Source organism: Bos taurus, chromosome 8 (genome assembly GCF_002263795.3).
Source record: "Bos taurus isolate L1 Dominette 01449 registration number 42190680 breed Hereford chromosome 8, ARS-UCD2.0, whole genome shotgun sequence".
Lineage (NCBI taxonomy): Eukaryota > Metazoa > Chordata > Mammalia > Artiodactyla > Bovidae > Bos > Bos taurus.
Window position 1 is genome coordinate 53,320,972 of NC_037335.1, and position 18,280 is coordinate 53,339,251.

The 18,280-nt window shown below is 40.5% G+C and overlaps 1 protein-coding gene across 2 annotated transcripts in view; it reads left to right on the plus strand.

Annotated features, from left to right (window-relative positions):
• VPS13A (vacuolar protein sorting 13 homolog A) overlaps positions 1–18,280 on the plus strand; it is a 276,405-nt gene that overhangs the window by 141,695 nt on the left and 116,430 nt on the right. For both annotated transcript variants that reach the window (XM_024996187.2, XM_059889554.1), the window contains exon 34: positions 5,399–5,546. In XM_024996187.2, coding sequence (XP_024851955.1) covers positions 5,399–5,546 — 148 coding nt within the window. The remainder of the gene's footprint in view (positions 1–5,398; positions 5,547–18,280) is intronic.

The following is an 18,280-nucleotide window of genomic DNA, read 5'->3' on the forward strand; positions in this document are numbered from 1 at the left end:
CATGAACCGCAGCACACCAGGCCTCCCTGTCCATCACCAACTCCCAGAGTCCACCCAAACCCATGTCCATTGAGTCAGTAATGCGATCCAACCATCTCATCCTCTGTCATCCCCTTCTCCTCCTGCCCTCAGTATTTCCCAGAATCAGGGTCTTTTCAAATGAGTCAGCTCTTCGCATCAGTTGGCCAAATTATTGAACTTTCAGCTTCACCATCAGTCCTTCCAATGAACACCCAGGACTGAACTCCTTTAGGATAGACTGGTTGGATCTCCAGTACAAGGGACTCTCAAGAGTCTTCTCCAACACCACAGTTCAAAAGCATCAGTTCTTCTGCGCTCTTCTTTATAGTCCAACTCTCACATCCATACATGACCACTGGAAAAACCATAGCCTTGACTAGACGGACCTTTGTTGGCAAAGTAATGTCTCTGCTTTTTAATATGCTGTCTAGGTTGGTCATAACTTTCCTTCCAAGGAGTAAGCGTCTTTTAATTTCATGGCTTCGATCACCATCTGCAGTGATTTTGGAGCCCAGAAAAATAAAGTCAGCCACTGTTTCCACTGTTTCCCCGTCTATTTGCCATGAAGTGATGGGACCAGATGCCATGATCTTCGTTTTCTGAATGTTGAGCTTTAAGCCAACTTTTTCACTCTCCACTTTCACCTTCATCAAGAGGCTCTTTAGTTCTTCTTCACTTACTGCCATAAGAGTGGTGTCATCTGCATATCTGAGGTTATTGATATTTCTCCAGGCAATCTTGATTCCAACTTGTGCTTCCTCCAGCCCAGCATTTCTCATGATGTACACTGTATATAAGTTAAATAGGCCGGGTGACAATATACAGCCTTGATGTACTCCTTTTCCTATTTGGCACCAGTGTGTTTTTCCATGTCCAGTTCTAAGTGTTGCTTTCTGACCTGACCTTGAGAAATACAGGTTTCTCAAGAGGCAGGTCAGGTGGTCTGGTATTCCCATTTCTTTAATAATTTTCCACACAGTTTGTGGTGATTCACACAGTCAAAGGCTTTGGCATAGTCAATAAAGCAGAAATAGATTGTTTTCTGGAACTCTCTTGCTTTTTTGGTAATCCAGCAGATGTTGCCAATTTGATCTCTGGTTCCTCTGCCTTTTCTAAAACCAGCTTGAACATCTGGAAGTTCATGGTTCACATACTGTTGAAGCCTGACTTGGAGAAAATTGAGCATTACTTTACTAGCGTGTGGAATGAGTGTAGTTGTGCAGTACTTTGAGCATTCTTTGGCATTGCCTTTCTTTGGGATTGGAATGAAAACTGACCTTTTCCAGTCCTGTGGCCACAGCTGAGTTTTCCAAATTTGTTGGCATATTGAATGCAGCACTTTCACAGCATCATCTTTTAGGATTTGAAATAGCTCAACTGGAATTCCATCACCTCCACTATCTTTGTTAATAGTGATGCTTCCTAAGGCCCACTTGACTTCACATTCCAGGATGTCTGGCTCTAGGTGAGTGATCATACCATCATGATTCTCTGGGTCATGAAGATCTTTGTGTAGTTCTTCTGTATATTCTTGCTACCTTTTCTTAATATCTTCTGCTTCTGTTAGGTCCATACCATTTCTGTCCTTCATTGAGCCCATCTTTGCATGAAATGTTCCCTTGGTATCTCTAGTTTTCTTGAAGAGATCTCTAGTCTTTCCCATTCTGTTGTTTTCCTCTATTTCTTTGCACTGATCACTGAGGAAGGCTTTCTTATCTCTCTTTGCTATTCTTTGGAACTCTGCATTCAAATGCGTGTATCTTTCCTTTTCTCCTTTGCCTTTTGTTTCTCTTCTTTTTGCAGCTATTTGTAAGGCCTCTTCAGACAGCTGTTTTGACTTTTTGCATTTCTTTTCCATGGGGATGGTTTGATCCCTGTCTCCTGTACAATGTCACGAACCTCCGTCCATAGTTCTTCAGGCACTCTATCAGGTCTAATCCCTTGAATCTATTTGTCACTTCCACTGTATAATGATAAGGGATTTGATTGAGGTCAAAGCTGAATGGTCTAGTGGTTTTCCCCACTTTCTTCAATTTAAGTCTGAATTTGGCAATAAGGAGTTCATGATCTGAGCCATAGTCAGCTCCTGGTCTTGTTTTTGCTGCCTGTATAGAGCTTCTCCATCTTGGCTGCAAAGAATATAATCAGTCTGATTTCGGTGTTGACCATCTGGTGATGTCCATGTGTAGAGTCTTCTCTTGTGTTGTTGGAAGAGGATGTTTGCTATGACCAGTGTGTTCTCTTGGCAAAACTGTTAGCCTTTGCCCTGCTTCATTCTGTACTCCAAGGTCAAATTTGCCTGTTACTCCAAGTGTTTCTTGACTTCCTACTTTTGTGTTCCAGTCCTCTATAATGAAAAGGACATCTTTTGGGGGTGTTAGTTCTAGAAGGGCTTGTAGGTCTTCATAAAACCATTCAGTTTCAGCTTCTTTAGCATTATTGGTCGGGCATAGACTTGGATTACCGTGGTATTGAATGGTTTACCTTGGAAAAGAACAGAGATTATTCTGTGATTTTTGATATTTCATCCAAGTACTACATTTTGCACTCTCTTGTTTACTATGATGCTACTCCATTTCTTCTAAGGGATTCTTGCCCACAGTAGTAGATATAATGGTCATCTGAATTAAATTCACCCATTCCAGTCCATTTTAGTTGGCTGATTCCTAAAATATCAATGGTCACTCTTGCTGTCTCCTGTTTGACCACTTCCGGTATGCCTTGCAAGATTCATGGACCTAACGTTCCAGGTTCCTATACAGTATTATTCTTTATAACATCGGACTTTTCTTCTGTCACCCATCACATCCACAACTGTGTGCTGTTTTTGCTTTAGCTCCATTTCTTCATTCTTTCTGGAGTTATTTCTCCACTGATCTCCAGTAGCATATTGGGCACCTACCGACCTGGGGAGTTTATTTTTCAGTGTCCTATCTTCTTGCCTTTTCATACTGTTCATGAGGTTCTTAAGGCAAGAGTACTGAAGTGGTTTGCCGTTCCCTTCTCCAGTGGACCACGTTTTGTCAGAACTCTCCATCATGTTTGTCCGTTTTGGGTGGCCCTACACAGCATCACTCATAGTTTCATTCAGTTAGACCAGCTGTGGTCCATGTGATCAGATTGGTTAGTTTTCTGTGATTGTGGTTTTCAGTCTGTCTGCCCTCTGATGAAGAAGATTAAGAGGCTTTATGGAAGCTTCCTGATGGGAGAGACTGACTGAGGGGGGAAACTGGGTCTTGTTCTGATGAGCAGGGCCATGCTCAGTAAATCTTTAATCTAATTTTCTGTTGATGGGTGGAACTGTATTCCCTCTTTGCTGTTTACCTGGGCCCAAACTATGGTGGAGGTAATGAAGATAATGGGCACCTCCTTTGGATGATCCTGTGCATATACTGCTATACTCACTGCCCGTAACCCTGAAGGAGGCCACCACCGACCCACACCTCTGCTGGAGACTCCTGGACACTCTGGGAAAGTCTGGGTCAGAGTCATGGGGGTCACTGCTCATTTCTTCTGAGTCCTGGTGCATACAAGGTTCTGTTTGTGCCCTCCAAGAGTCTATTTCCCAGTCCTGTGCAAGTTCTGGCAGCTTTATGGTGGGGTCAGTGGTGACCTCCTCTAAGAGAGCTTAGTACCCAAGTCTGCTGAACCCAGAGCTCCAATCCCTGTGGCAGTCCACTGCTGACCGTCTCCACAGGAGACAGTCAAACACAGTCCTGACTCAGTTTCTGTGGGGACCCTGGGTCCTGGTGTGCACGAGGTTTGTTTGAGCCCTCTGAGCGTCTCTGGTGGGAATGGGGTTTCCAGCCACTATGGAGAACAGTGTGGAGATTCCTTAAAAAACTGGAAATAGAACTGCCTTATGATCCAGCAATCCCACTGCTGGGCATACACACTGAGGAAACCAGAAGGGAAAGAGACACGTGTACCCCAATGTTCATCGCAGCACTGTTTATAATAGCCAGGACATGGAAGCAACCTAGATGTCCATCAACAGATGAATGGATAAGAAAGCTGTGGTACATATACACAATGGAGTATTACTCAGCCATTAAAAAGAATACATTTGAATCAGTTCTAATGAGGTGGATGAAACTGGAGCCTATTATACAGAGTGAAGTAAGCCAGAAGAAAAAACACCAATACAGTATACTAACGCATATATATGGAATTTAGAAAGATGGTAACAATAACCCTGTGTACGAGACAGCAAAAGAGACACTGATGTATAGAACAGTCTTATGGGCTCTGTGGGAGAGGGAGAGGGTGGGAAGATTTGGGAGAATGACATTGAAACATGTAAAATATCATGTATGAAACGAGATGCCAGTCCAGGTTCGATGCACGATACTGGATGCTTGGGGCTAGAGCACTGGGACGACCCAGAGGGATGGTATGGGGAGGGAGGAGGGAGGAGGGTTCAGGATGGGGAACACATGTATACCGGTGGCGGATTCATTTTGATATTTGGCAAAACTAATACAATTATGTAAAGTTTAAAAATAAAATAAAATTAAAAAAAAATAAACACGAATTCGCCTCTCCTACTGTTTTTCTGGGGCTTCTCCTTTGCCCTTGGGCGTGGGGTATCTCCTCACGGCCACTCCAGTGCCTACAGTCTTACTGGGGTTTCTCTGACCTTGGATGTGGGGTATCTCCTCACCACCACTCCAGCGCCACGCAGCTGCCATTCCAGTGCCACATGATTGATACCAATTAAAGTGTAGATGTATTATTTAGGAGGACCACTTTGAGGTTGTCATTTGAAGGTATATTGGGAGGCTGCTTTGGTCTCATGTTAGTTGAAAGGCGTTTGGTAACCAACTAGTCTTTTCATAATTCCTGAGGCTCAGTCCTACCCTTACACGGACTTGGAAAGGCAAATATGGTACACCTTAATATAAAATTATACATATTCAACTGTATTTGATCTGCAAAAATAGAAATTTCATATTTGCAGACTAGTTTCTTATAAAGTAAAGGGATATGTAGTAATCTTCTAATATGTGTAAATCTGTGAATTTAAATGTTTTCATATTAAGGTCTTGTATAATGCATTTTATGTTTTATGTAGAGAACATTCTCATTTTAAGAGTTTATTGTCCAACATGTATATTTTTGGCACTTTTTAATATATTATAAAAATCCTATTTAAAAGTTTTATTTTTCTTTAACACAGAGAACTTCAGCTCAGAGAAAAGTCACCTAGGTTTCTAGGGAGGTGGAACATCTCTCATTTTTCATGGAAAGACTATTTGATTCTATTTTCCTCTGCACACACACAAAATTATTTATTTCTTTTATTTATATATAAAATGATTAATTTTTTCTGATACTGTATGAAATTTATTAAAAACAATTTTATTTCTACTCACAGGACTCAATATATTAATGATGCATACCAGGAAGTACTGGATCTACTATTGCCATTAAATCTTGAGGTGATGGTTGAGCGAAATTTATCGTGGGAGTGGTTCCAGGAAGTTCCTTGTTTCAATCTAAATGCTCAGCTAAAGCCCATGGAGGTAACTTTTAAATCCTTATTGATATATCTTTTGTTGGTTAAAAATTATTGTTTGGGGACATAAGTCATTTTGTATGTACAAGTTATGTAAACATACCTTGGTCAGAAAAGAGATAGTAGCTCATGTATATAAACTAGAATGCATTGAATGTTGATCTTTTTTTTCTTTTCTGTTTTTGTAAAAATATTTTTTTTCATTTTTAAAAAAAATTTATTTTATAATTGATGGATAATTACGTTACAGAATTTTGTTGTTTTCTGTCAAATCTCAACATGAATCAGCCATAGGTATGCATATATCCCCTCCCTTTTGAACTTCCCTCCCAATTCCCTTCACATCCCATCCCTCTAGGTTGGTACAGAGCTCTTGTTTGAGTTTCCTGAGCAAAACAACAGATTCCCATTGGCTCTCTATTTTACATATGGTAATGTAAGATCCATGTTACTCTTCCCATACATCTCACCTTCTCCCCTCTACCTATGTTCATGAGTCTATTTTCTATGTCTGTTTCTCCATTCAGTTCAGTTGCTCAGTAATGTCCAACCTTTTGTGACCCCAAAACTGCAGCACACCAGGCCTCCCTGTCCATCACCAACTCCCAGAGCGTACACAAACTCATGTCCATTGAGTTGGTGATGCCATCCATCCAACCATCTCATCCTCTGTCATCCCCTTTTCCTCCTGCCTTCACTCTTTGCCAGCATCAGGGTCTTAACAAATCAGTCATCTCTTCGCATCAGGGGCCAAAGTATTGGACTGTCAGCTTAAATACCAGTCCTTAGAATGAACACCTAGGACTGATCTCCTTTAGGATGGACTGGTTGGATCTCCTTGCAGTCCAAGAGACTCTCAAGAGTCTTCTCCAACACCACAGTTCAAAAGCATCAATTCTATTGTGCTCAGCTTTCTTTACAGTCCAACTCTCACATCCATACATGACCACTGGAAAAACCATAGCCTGACTAGACGGACCTTTGTTGACAAAGTAATGTCTCTGCTTATTAATATGCTGTCTAGGTTGGTCATAACTTTCCTTTTAATTTCATGGCTGTACTCACCATCTGCAGTGATTTTGGAGCCCAGAAAAACAAAGTCAGCCACTGTTTCCACTGTTTCCCCATCTATTTCCCATGAAGTGATGGGACCGGATGCCATGATCTTAGTTTTCTGAATGTTGAGCTTAAAGCCAACTTTTTCACTCTCCTCTTTCACCTTCATCAAGAGGCTCTTTAGTTCCTCTTTGCTTTCTGCCATAAGGAGGGTGTCATCTGTATATCTGTGCTTATTGATATTTCTCTCAGGAATCTTGATTCCAGCTTGTGCTTCTTCCAGCCGCACATTTCTCACGATACACTCTGCATATAAGTTAAATAAGCAGGGTGACAATATACAGCCTTGATGTACTCCTTTTCCTGTTTGGAATCAGTCCGTTGTTCCATGTCCAGTTCTAACTGTTGCTTCCTGACCTGCATACAGGTTTCTCAAAGGGCAGGTCAGTTGGTCTAGGATTCCCATCTCTTTCAGAATTTTCCACAGTTTATTGTGATCCATACAGTCAAAGGCTCTGGCATAGTCAATAAAGCAGTAGATGTTTTTCTGGAACTTTCTTGCTTTTTTGATGATCCAGTGGATGTTGGCAATTTGATCTCTGGTTTCTCTGCCTTTTCTAAAACCAGCTTGAACATCTGGAATTTCACAGTTCACATATTGCTGAAGCCTGGCTTGGAGAATTTTGAGCATTATTTTACTAGCATGTGAGATGAGTGCAATTGTGTAGTAGTTTGAGCATTCTTTGGCATTGCCTTTCTTTGGGACTGGAATGAAAACTGACCTTTTCCAGTCCTGTGGTCACTGCTGAGTTTTCCAAATTTGCTGGCATATTGAGTACAGCACTTTCACAGCATCATCTTTCAGGATTTGGAATAGCTCAACTGGAATTCCATCACCTCCACTAGCTTTGTTAATAGTGATGCTTCCTAAGGCCCACTTGCCTTCACATTCCTGGGTGTCTGGCTCTAGGTGAGTGATCACACAATTGTGATTATCTGGGTCGTGAAGATCTTTTTTGTACAGTTCTTGTGTGTATTCTTGCTACCTCTTCTTAATATCTTTTGCTTCTGTCTGGTCCATACCATTTCTGTACTTTTTTGAGCCCTTCTTTGCATGAAATGTTCCCTTGGTATCTCCAATTTTCTTGAAGAGATCTCTAGTCTTTCCCATTCTATTGTTTTCCTCTATTTCTTTTCATTGATCACTGAGGAAGGCTTTCTTATCTCTCCTTGCTATTCTTTGGAACTCTGCATTCAAATCTTTCCTTTTCTCCTTTGCTTTTTGCTTCTCTTCTTTTCACAGTTGTTTGTAAGGCCTCTTCAGACAGCCATTTTTCTTTTTTTGCATTTCTTTTTGTTGGGGATGGTTTTGCTCCCTGTCTCCTGTACAGTGTCACGAACCTATGTCTTTAGTTCATCAGGCACTCTGTCTATCAGATCTAGTCCCTTATATCTATTTCTCACTTCCACTGTATAATGATAAGGGATTTGATTTAGGTCAAAGCTGAATGGTCTAGTGGTTTCCCCCACTTTCTTCAATTTAAGTCTGAATTTGGCAATAAGGAGTTCATGATCTGAGCCATAGTCAGCTCCCAGTCTTGTTTTTGCTGACTGTATAGAGCTTCTCCATCTTGGCTGCAAAGAATATAATCAGTCTGATTTCAGAGTTGGCCATCTGGTGATGTCCATGTGTAGAGTCTTCTCTTGTGTTGTTGGAAGAGGGTGTTTGCTATGACCAGTGTGTTCTCTTGGCAAAACTCTGTTAGCCTTTGCCCTGCTTCATTCTGTACTCCAAGGTCAAATTTGCCTGTTACTCCAAGTGTTTCTTGACTTCCTGCTTTTCCATTCCAGTCCTCTATAATGAAAAGGAAATCTTTTTTAGGTGTTAGTCTAAAAGGTCCTGTAGGTCTTCATAGAACTGTTCAACTTCAGCTTTTTCAGCATTCCTGGTCGGGGCATAGACCTGGATTACCATGATATTGAATGGTTTGCTTTGGAAAATAAATTCTTCAGTATTATTTTTCTACATTCCATATATGTGTGTTAGAATATGATATTTATCTTTCTCTTTCTGACTTACTTCACTCTGTATAATAGGTTCTAGGTTCCTCCACCTCATTAGAACTGACTCAAATGTGTTCTTTTTTATGGCTGAGTAATATTGTATTGTGTATATGTACCACAACTTCTTTATCCATTCATCTGTGGATGGACATCTAGGTTGCTTCCATGTTCTAGCTATTGTAAATAGTGCTGTAGTGAGCAGTGGAATACATGTGTCTTTTTCAATTTTGCTTTCCTCGGGGTATGTGCCTAGGAATGGGATTCCTGAGTCAGATGGTGATTTTATTCCTAGTTTTTAAGGAATCTCCATACCGTCTTCCATAGTGACTGTTTTCATTTACAGTGCAAGACTGTTCCCTTTTCTCCAAACCTCTTCAGCATTTATTGTTTGTAGATTTTTGATGATGGCTGTTCTGACCCATGTGAGGTAATACCTCATGTAGTTTTGATTTGCATTTCTCTAATATGTGCAGTGTTCAGCACCTTTTCATGTGTTTGTTAGCTGTCTGTATGTCTTCCTTGGAGAAAAGTTTGTATAGGTCTTTCTGCCTCTTTTTGATTGGGTTGTTTGTATTTCTGGTATTGAGTTGTATGAGCTGCTTGTATACTTTGAAAGTTAATCCTTTGTCAGTTGTTTCATTTGCTTTTATTTTCTCCCATTCTGAGGGTTGTCTTTTACTTTGCTTATAGTTTTCTTTGCTGTGCAAAAGCTTTTAAGTTTAATCAGGTCCCACTTGTTTACTTTTGTTTTTATTTCCATTACTCTAGTGGGTGGATCATAGAGGATCTTTCTTTGATTTATGTCATTGAGTGTTCTATGTTTTGCTCTAAAAGTTTTATAATTTCTGGTCTTACATTTAGGTCTTTAATCCATTTTGAATTTATCTTTGTGTATGTTGTTAGGAAGTGTTCTAATTTCATTATTTTACATGTCGCTGTTCAGTTTTCCCAGCACCATTGATTGAAGAGTCTGTCTTTGCCCCCTTTTATATTCTTGCCTTGTTTGTCAAAAATAAGGTACCCACAGGTGCCTGGGTTTATCTCTGGGCTTTCTATGTTGTTCCATTGGTCTGCGTTTCTGTTTTTGTGCCAGTGCTATACTGTCTTGATGAATGCAGCTTTGTAGTATAATCTGAAGTCAGGAAGTTGATTCCTCCAGCTCCATTCTTCTTTCTCAAGACTGGTTTGGCTATTTGGGGTCTTTTGTGTTTCCATATGAACTGTGAAATTTTTTGTTCTAGTTCTGTGGAAAAGTCATTGGTAATTTGATAGGGATCGCCTTGAATCTATAGATTGCATTTGGTAGTATAGTCATTTTCTCAATGTTGATTCTTCCTACCCAGGAACATCGAATATCTCTCCATCTGTTTATGTTGTCTTTGATTTGTTTCATTAGTGTCCTGTAATTTTTGTGTACACTTCTTTTGTCTCCTTAGCTAAGTTTATTTCTAGATATTTAATTTGATTTTGTTGCAATGGTGAATGGGATTGATTCCTTAATTTCTCTTTCTGATTTTTCATCATTAGTATATAGAAATAAAGTAATTTCTGTGTATTGATTTTGTAGCCTTTGACTTTGCTAAATTCACTGATTAGCTCTAGTAATTTTCTGATACTGTCTTTTGGGTTTTTTATGTCATCTGAAAACAGTGAGAGCTTTAGTTGTTCCCTTCCGATCTGGATTCCTTTTATTTATTTTTCTTCTCTGATCGCTGTAGCTAGGACTTCCAGTTGTTTTAGGTGTAAAGTTAGGTTGTCTGTTCGATGTTTTTCTTGTTTCTTGGGGTGGGATTGTATTGCTATAAACTTCCCTCTTAGAACAGCTTTTGCTGCATACCATAGCTTTTGAGTTGTCGTGTTTTCTTTGTCATTTGTTTCTAGAAATTTTTTTATTTCCCTTTTGATTTCTTCAGTAACCTATTGGTTATTTAGAAACGTGTTGTTTAATCTCCATGTGTTTCTTTTTCTTACATTTTTTTTCTTGTAATTGGTATCTGGTCTCAAAGCGTTGTGGTTGGAGAACATGCTTGATACGGTTTCAGTTTTCTTAAATTAACTGAGGTTTGATTTGTGACCCAAGATGTGGTCTATCTTGGAGAATGTTCCATGTGCACTTGAGAAGAAGATGTATTCTTCTGCATTTGGATGGAATGTCCTGAAGATATCAATGAGATCCTTCTCATCTAATGTATCATTCAAGACTTGTGTTTCCTTGTTAATTTTCTGTTTTGATGATCTGTCCATTGGTGGGAGTGGGATGTTCAAATCTCCTACTATTATTGTGTTACTGTCAATTTCTCCTTTTATGTCTTTTAGTGTTTCAAACAATGGCAACCCACTCCAGTACTCTTGCCTGGCAAATCCCATGGACGGAGGAGCCTGGTAGGCTGCGGTCCATGGGATTGCTAGGAGTCGGACACGACTGAGCGACTTCACTTTCACTTTTCACTTTCATGCATTGGAGAAGGAAATGGCAAGCCACTCCAGTGTTCTTGCTTGGAGAATCCCAGGGACGGGGGAGCCTGGTGGGCTGCCGTCTATGGGGTTGCACAGAGTCGGACACGACTGAGGCGACTTAGCAGCAGCAGCAGTGTTTGTCTTATGTATTGAGGTGCTCCTATGTTGGGTGCATAGATATTTACAGTTATGTCTTCCTCTTGGATTCATCCCTTGATCATTATGTAGTGTCCTTCCTTATCTCTTGTAATCTTCTTTATTTTAAGGTCTATTTTGTCTGATATGAGGATTGCTACTCCAGCCTTTCTTTTGCTTCCCATTTGCATGGAGTGTATTTTTCCATCCTCTCACTTTCCATCTGTATGTGTCTTTAGGTCTGAAGTGGGTTTCTTGTAGACAGCATATATGTGGGTTTTGTTTTTGTTTCCATTCAGCCAGTCTGTGTCTTTCAGTTGGAGCACTTAATCCATTTACATTTAAAGTTCAGTTCAGTTCAGTCGCTCAGTCGTCTCTGACTCTTTGCAACCCCGTGAATCACAGCATGCCAGGCCTCCCTGTCCATCATTAACTCCTGTAATCTACCCAAACTCATGTCCATCAAGTCGGTGATGCCATCCAGCCATCTCATCCTCTGTCATCCCCTTCTGTTCCTGCCCTTAATCCTTCCCAGCATTAGGGTCTTTTCCAGTGAGTCAGCTCTTCGCATGAGATGGCCAAAGTATTGGAGTTTCAGCTTCAACATCAGTCTTTCCAAAGAACACCCAGGACTGATCTCCTTTAGGATAGACTGGTTGGATCTCCTTGCAGTCCAAGGGACTCTCAAGAGTCTTCTCCAACACCACAGTTCAAAAGCATCAATTCTTCAGCACTCAGCTCTCTTCACAGTCCAACTCTCACATCCATACACAACCATGGGAAAAACCATAGCCTTGACTAGACGGACCTTTGTTGACAAAGTTATGTCTCTGCTTTTAAATATACTATCTAGGTTGGTCATAACTCTCCTTCTCGATATATATATTCCTATTGCCATTTTCTTAAGTGTTTGGCGTTGATTTTGTAGATCTTTTTCTTTTCTTGTATTTCTTAACTATATAAGTCCCTTCCACATTTATTGTAAAGCTGGTTTGGTGGTACTGAATTCTCTTAACTTTTGCTTGTCTGAAAAGCTTTTTATTTCTTTATGAATTTTGAATGAGATCCTTGCTGGGTAGAATAATTTTGCTTGTAGAATTTTTCCCTTTCTTTACTTTAAATATGTCCTGCCATCCCCTTCTGGCCTGAAGAGTTTCTGCTGCAAAATCAGCTCTTAAACGTATGGGGTTTCCCTTGTATGTTACTTGTTGCTTTTCTCTTGCTGCTTTTAATATTTTTCTTTGTGTTTAATCTTTGTTAGTTTGATTAGTATGTTTCTTGGTGTATTTCTCCTTTGGTTTATCCTATATGGGACTCTTTGTGCCTCTTGGACCTGATTGACTATTTCATTTTCCATGTTGGGGAAATTTTCAGCTGTAATCCTTTCAGAAATTTTCTCATACCCTTTCTTTTTCTCTTCCTCCTCTGGGACCCCTGTGATTTGAATGTTGGTACGTTTGATACAGTCCCAGAGGTCTTTGAGGCTATCCTCAGTTCTTTTCATTCTTTTTCCTTTATTCTGCTCTTCAGAAGTTATTTCCACCATTTTATCTTCCAATTTACTTATTTGTTCTCCAGATAGTCTGCTATTGATTCCTTGTAGAGTATTTTTAATTTCAGTAATTGTGTTGTCTCTGTTTATTCTTTAATTCTTCTAGGTCTTTGTTAATTGGTTCTTGCATTTTCTCCATTCTGTTTTCAACATTTTGATTATGTTTTTCAGGTAGTTTGCCTATTTCCTCTTCATTTATTTGGACTTCCGTGTTTCTAGTTTGTTCCTTTATTTTTGTAGTATTTCTCTGCCTTTTCATTATTTTTTTGAAACTTCTTGTGTTTGAAGTCTCCTTTTCTCAGGCTTCAAGGTCAAATTCTTTCTCCCTTTTGGTTTCTGCCCTCTAAGGTTGATGCAGTGGTTTGTATAAGCTTCATATAGGGTGAAATTTATGCTGTGTTTTTTGTTTTTCCTCTGATGGGCACGGTGAGTGAAGTCGTCATCCTGTCTGTTGACGATTGGGTTTGTATTTTTGTGATGTTTGTTGTTTGAACGAGGCATTCTGCACAGGGTGCTACTGGTGGTTGAGTGATGCCAGGTCTTGTATTTAATTGGTTTCCTTTGTGAGAGTTCTCAGTATTTGATATTCCTTAGGGTTAGTTCTCTGGTAGTCCAGGGTTCAAACCAGTGCTCCCACTCCAAAAACTCAGGGCTTGATCTCTGGTCAGGAACGAAGATTCCACAAATGGTTTGTTATTGGGTGAGATTAAACCAGATACCCTAAAAAGAGAAACCAAAGATGAATCCCAGACAAATGGCAGTTACAAAATCAGGCAAATAATAATTAAAATAATGGAATATAGACATATACATATATACCCATAAGCAAAATCAAAACAGTCCAACAAAAATAATGTACAATAAATTGACCTGTTGAACAAGGAAACCAAAAATTATATCTATCAGTTAAGGACAAAACTAACTAAAGCACAAACTGAAAACAAAACTAAAGCAAGGTGCAAGTTGGGGAATAAAGCGATAAAAACAAAATTAACAAATGTGTTGAAAGGAATGGAAAGAAAGAATAGATATGCAAAGCTAAATAGAACTAGACAACAAAGATTTATATACATTAAAGATTAACTGCAAGGGGAAAAGAACAGTAGGAAAAGCAATGGAATAAATGTAGAAAAAATAATGCTAGGTTTAAAAAATTAAAAATTTAGTAAAAGAGAAAAGAACAAAAAAAGGAGGAAAGCAAAAGCAAAAAAAAAAAGCTCCACGGGACTGCAGAAGCCCAAGGGAGAGGCAGAGGTTTATAACAACAATAAAAATGTGGTTGGAAGGAAAAAATCTCAAGAGTTTAATTAGATTTCATAGTGCCAATAAAATTGACAACTACAACAGAGGGGTGGAAGGAAGAAAGAAAAAAAATCCAAAGGAAACTACAGAATAAGTCAAAACATAAGAATAATAAATGTTTTTCTTGAGTCCCTGCTGTCAGGATCCTTTCCCTCACTGGGAGTCACACTACCTCACCTCCCTAGGATGCCCTCCACCACTGTGCTGGTCCCTGGACCTGCTGTGGGGGCTGCTCAGATTCTAATCTGGTCCTCCTCCTGTGTGTTCTTGCCTCCAGTGTCCACAGCTATCAGAACTATTGCATTTGTGTGTGTGGGGGGGAGCTCTCAATGTCCTTTTATATATTCCATATACACAGAGTCTGCCTAGTTGATTGTGTGGGTTTAATCTGCAGCTTGTATAGCTGACGGGAAAGTTTTGGGTGTTCTTCCTTAGCTGCACTGCCCCTGGGTTTCAATTGTGGTTTTATTTCCACCTCTGCCTGTGGGTCGTTCACTGGGGTTTACTCCTGAGGCTGCCTTAAAGGATTTGGATCTGCCCCTATGAGGGCCAGGTGCAGAGGTGGTGCAGATGCTTAGTTTGCAGGGGTTCTGCCAGCACCAGGTACTCGGGATTGGTGGCAAGTGCAGCAGGAAATACAGTGCTCTAGAAGGGTATGGCAACCAGTATTTGCCAACCCGTATTGGACACAAGCAGTACACAAAGCGACCCCGTGTGCGTAGGCGCAAGATTTTTTTTTTGCCTGTGGCAGCTCTGAGCCAATGAGAGTTGAGTGTGTAGGTGGCGCAGTTGCTCGGGTCACGGGGACCCTGGTGGCATCAAGTGTGCAGGGACACAGACTGCTTCAGCTGTTGGGGCTGTGGTCCTATCAGAGTCTTTTTTTTGAGCCTCTGATAGCTGGCTATCAGAAGGTGTCTTTGGCCAGTCTTTGTCTGTAGCTCCGCCCATTCAGGTGCTTAGAGGACTCCCTTGCCTGAAGTCCTTCTCTGTCATTTGGGGCATCAAACACATAGAATGGGGCCTCCCTGGATGGGGTCCTATTCTGTAGTTTGTGGCATCAGTCACTTAAAGGATACCCTGGGTGGGGTCCTACTCTTCCGTTCTGTGGTTCAGGCATTTGATGGGCCGCCTCTATTGATCAGCTGCTGATGCTGGCCTTGTGGGGAGAGAGAGGCTATGGTGATGGTTCCACCCGCTACATGTGATTCCGCAGTATTGCCTTGCTTCCATGGTTGCCTGGCTTTCTTCCACAGGCATTTCCCACCACAATCTCCTCCATCACCTTCCCTTAGGGAAGGGAGGGGGGTCTCTCCACAGTCAACAGCTGCAGCAAGGACTGTCTTTTTCTCATTCAGCCACAGATCAGTTGTTTCACTCTCAGCCTTCAATGTTTCTCCTCTGACTCAGACAGTTACCCTGATGTGGGGATCGGTCCCCTGCTTCAATGTCCCCACCTGCCGAGGGCAGGTCCAGTCCTAGTAAACTTTTATGTTTCCCCCTAGTTCTTTCCTCCTACTGAGTTTTGCATGGTTCTGTATATTGTGTTCCACAGGTCACGTACTCCTGTCCACTCTCAGCTGGTGTACTGCATGCACTTCTGTGTCTGAAGGTGTATTCCTGATGTATCCATGGAGAGAGATGCACTCTACGTGCACCTGTTCCTCCACCATCTTGTTCTCTCTGAATGTTGATCACTTATTCAACAAATATTTGAGTGCCTGCTATGTGTTAGACCCTATGCTGGATATTGGAAATCTGATTACAAAGGAATTGTGACATTGTTGGTGGCTCCATGGAGCTTACCAGTATAATGCAGGGGATGGTGGTGATCCAGAGGTGAGATAGACAGGCACATAATTAAAATAGTTAAAAATTATGGTAAATGTCATGAAGGAAACAATATTAGACATGGTATTATAAGTAATCAGTCAGATATTTTAATAAAGATCTTAGTGGAGCAGTCTAAGGCTAGAAATGACTTGGAAATCATCAAATTACAGATAGTATTTGAAGCCATGGGAATATATGAGGTAACCTAGCAGAGGTCCTAGAAGAATGGAGATGTTGAAGATGAAGTGGCAAATGAGTCAGTAACTTAGACATAAATCAGTTGATATTACTTTACAAATCTCAGTGTCAGACTTTATTTTGGGGGGCTTGAAAATCACTGCAGATGGTGATTGCAGCCACGAAATTAAAAGATGCTTACTCCTTGGAAGGAAAGTTATGACCAACCTAGGTAGCATATTAAAAAGCAGATGCCGGGGTCCAGCCCCGGTGGATCCAGGGAATTTGAAGCGGGGACGGCGTCGGCGAGGATCAGGAAACAACTGCTTAATTAAACGTTAATTAAGGATATAAAGAGTAATAGAATAAGGATAGCTCAGTTAATTAAGGATATAAAGAGTAATAGAATAAGGATAGCTCAGTAAGAAAATTCAGTGAAGAAAAGAGGCTGAATAATTCAGCCAGAAGGTGAGAGAAAGAACGACATGGGGAGACCAAGTTTTGGTGAACAAGGCCCGCACTTTATTTTCCAAAGTAGTTTTTATACCTTAAGTTATGCATAGAAGATAATGGGGGAAGGGGTAGAGTCATGCAGCAAGCCAGGCTTTCTTCCTGCAAACTTATCATATGCAAAAGCTTAGGTGATTTGCATCATCTTCTGGCCTGGAGGCCTGTTAACATTTTAAGACCCTTTCTTCAGAAAACTTATTTTTCTCTAAAGGTGACTGGTCAGGAGCCACCCTCCAAAAGCATTAGATAAAGTTGCATTCCTACAGAGTAAAGGTGTGGTGGGCTATAACAAGAAAAAGAATTAACTCAAGGGTCCCAGGTTACAAACATTAAAGCTACTACTTACACCAATTATATTAATCAATACACTGCCAGGGACACAGCAGGTAAGGGATATGGAGACTTAGCAGCAAACATTGGCCCAACAAGTGAAAATCCCTTCACCAATACAATTTCTAATCAATCTTTTAACTACTCAAAGGAATCTGTGTTTAGACAGTTTAGAACATCTCCTGCCTCTCACAGTTGGGAGGCTCTGAGCAATCACATGTGCCGGAAAAACCTATTCAGGCCGGCTAGAGGATTTCCAAAGGAGTTTGTAGGTTGAAACACTGTCACACCCAGGAATTATTAACTGGAACTGTAAGCTAACTCTTTTTTCAGAGAGAGGTAGTGGGGGACAGCCCCCCGTAAAGTCAGAGGTGTAGGTGAGAGCACAAAGCAGAAAGTAGGCAGACTCTGGTTTTGGGGGTAGATGCTCGAGAATTTCCAGGGGGACTCCTGAGGATCGATCCCGCCTTTGCGTATGCCGAGCCTCCTTCCTCATGACCTTTGTCATGGGTGGAGCTCCTCACGCTGGCTCCTGGCAGTGATAGAATTCCAGTTGAGCTATTCCAGATCCTGAAAGATGATGCTGTGGAAAGTGCTGCACTCAATATGCAATATGCACTCAATATACAATATGCCGGCTCCCGGCAAGCAGAGATATTACTTTGCCAACAAAGGTCCATCTAATCAAGGCTATGGTGTGTGTGTGTGTCTGTATACTCTTGATCTGGATGCATTAGACTGATTTCCTGAAGACTCAATTTTAACCTGTCCCTGACTCTGAAGTTGAGATCCAGGAGAAGTTAAATATGTGATATCCTGCAACAGCTGCTACTTGGGGTGTCTTGATAGGGGACGACTCAATTTCATTCTAGTGAATCTGCCCCCCGAGAAGGGAGCTGAGCATTTGTAGATGGTCTACAATACCATATGTATATATAACATCTAGAATAATATTTGACTCAATCTCTATGTACTATGACCCAGTCAAGTTGACATAAAATTAACCGTCACAGCTTTCAAGACAGGTCTTATGCTAGTGGTTTAATGTTGAATTTGCAAAGCATAGAGTTTTGAGTTAGTGTGTTGCTTTAAGTGTACTTAAGCATGATACTTAATCATTTAAGTCTCATCTTCTTATAATATCAAGATTATACTCTTTGTACCTAGAACTTTTGTGAGGTTCAGGTAAAATAATTCATGTAAAACATGTTGTAAAATATTTTCAATTTTTTAAATGTATTTTTAAAAATTTTAATTGCAGGATAATTGCTTTACAGTATTTTATTAGTCTCAGCCATACATCAACATGAATCAGCCATAGGTATACA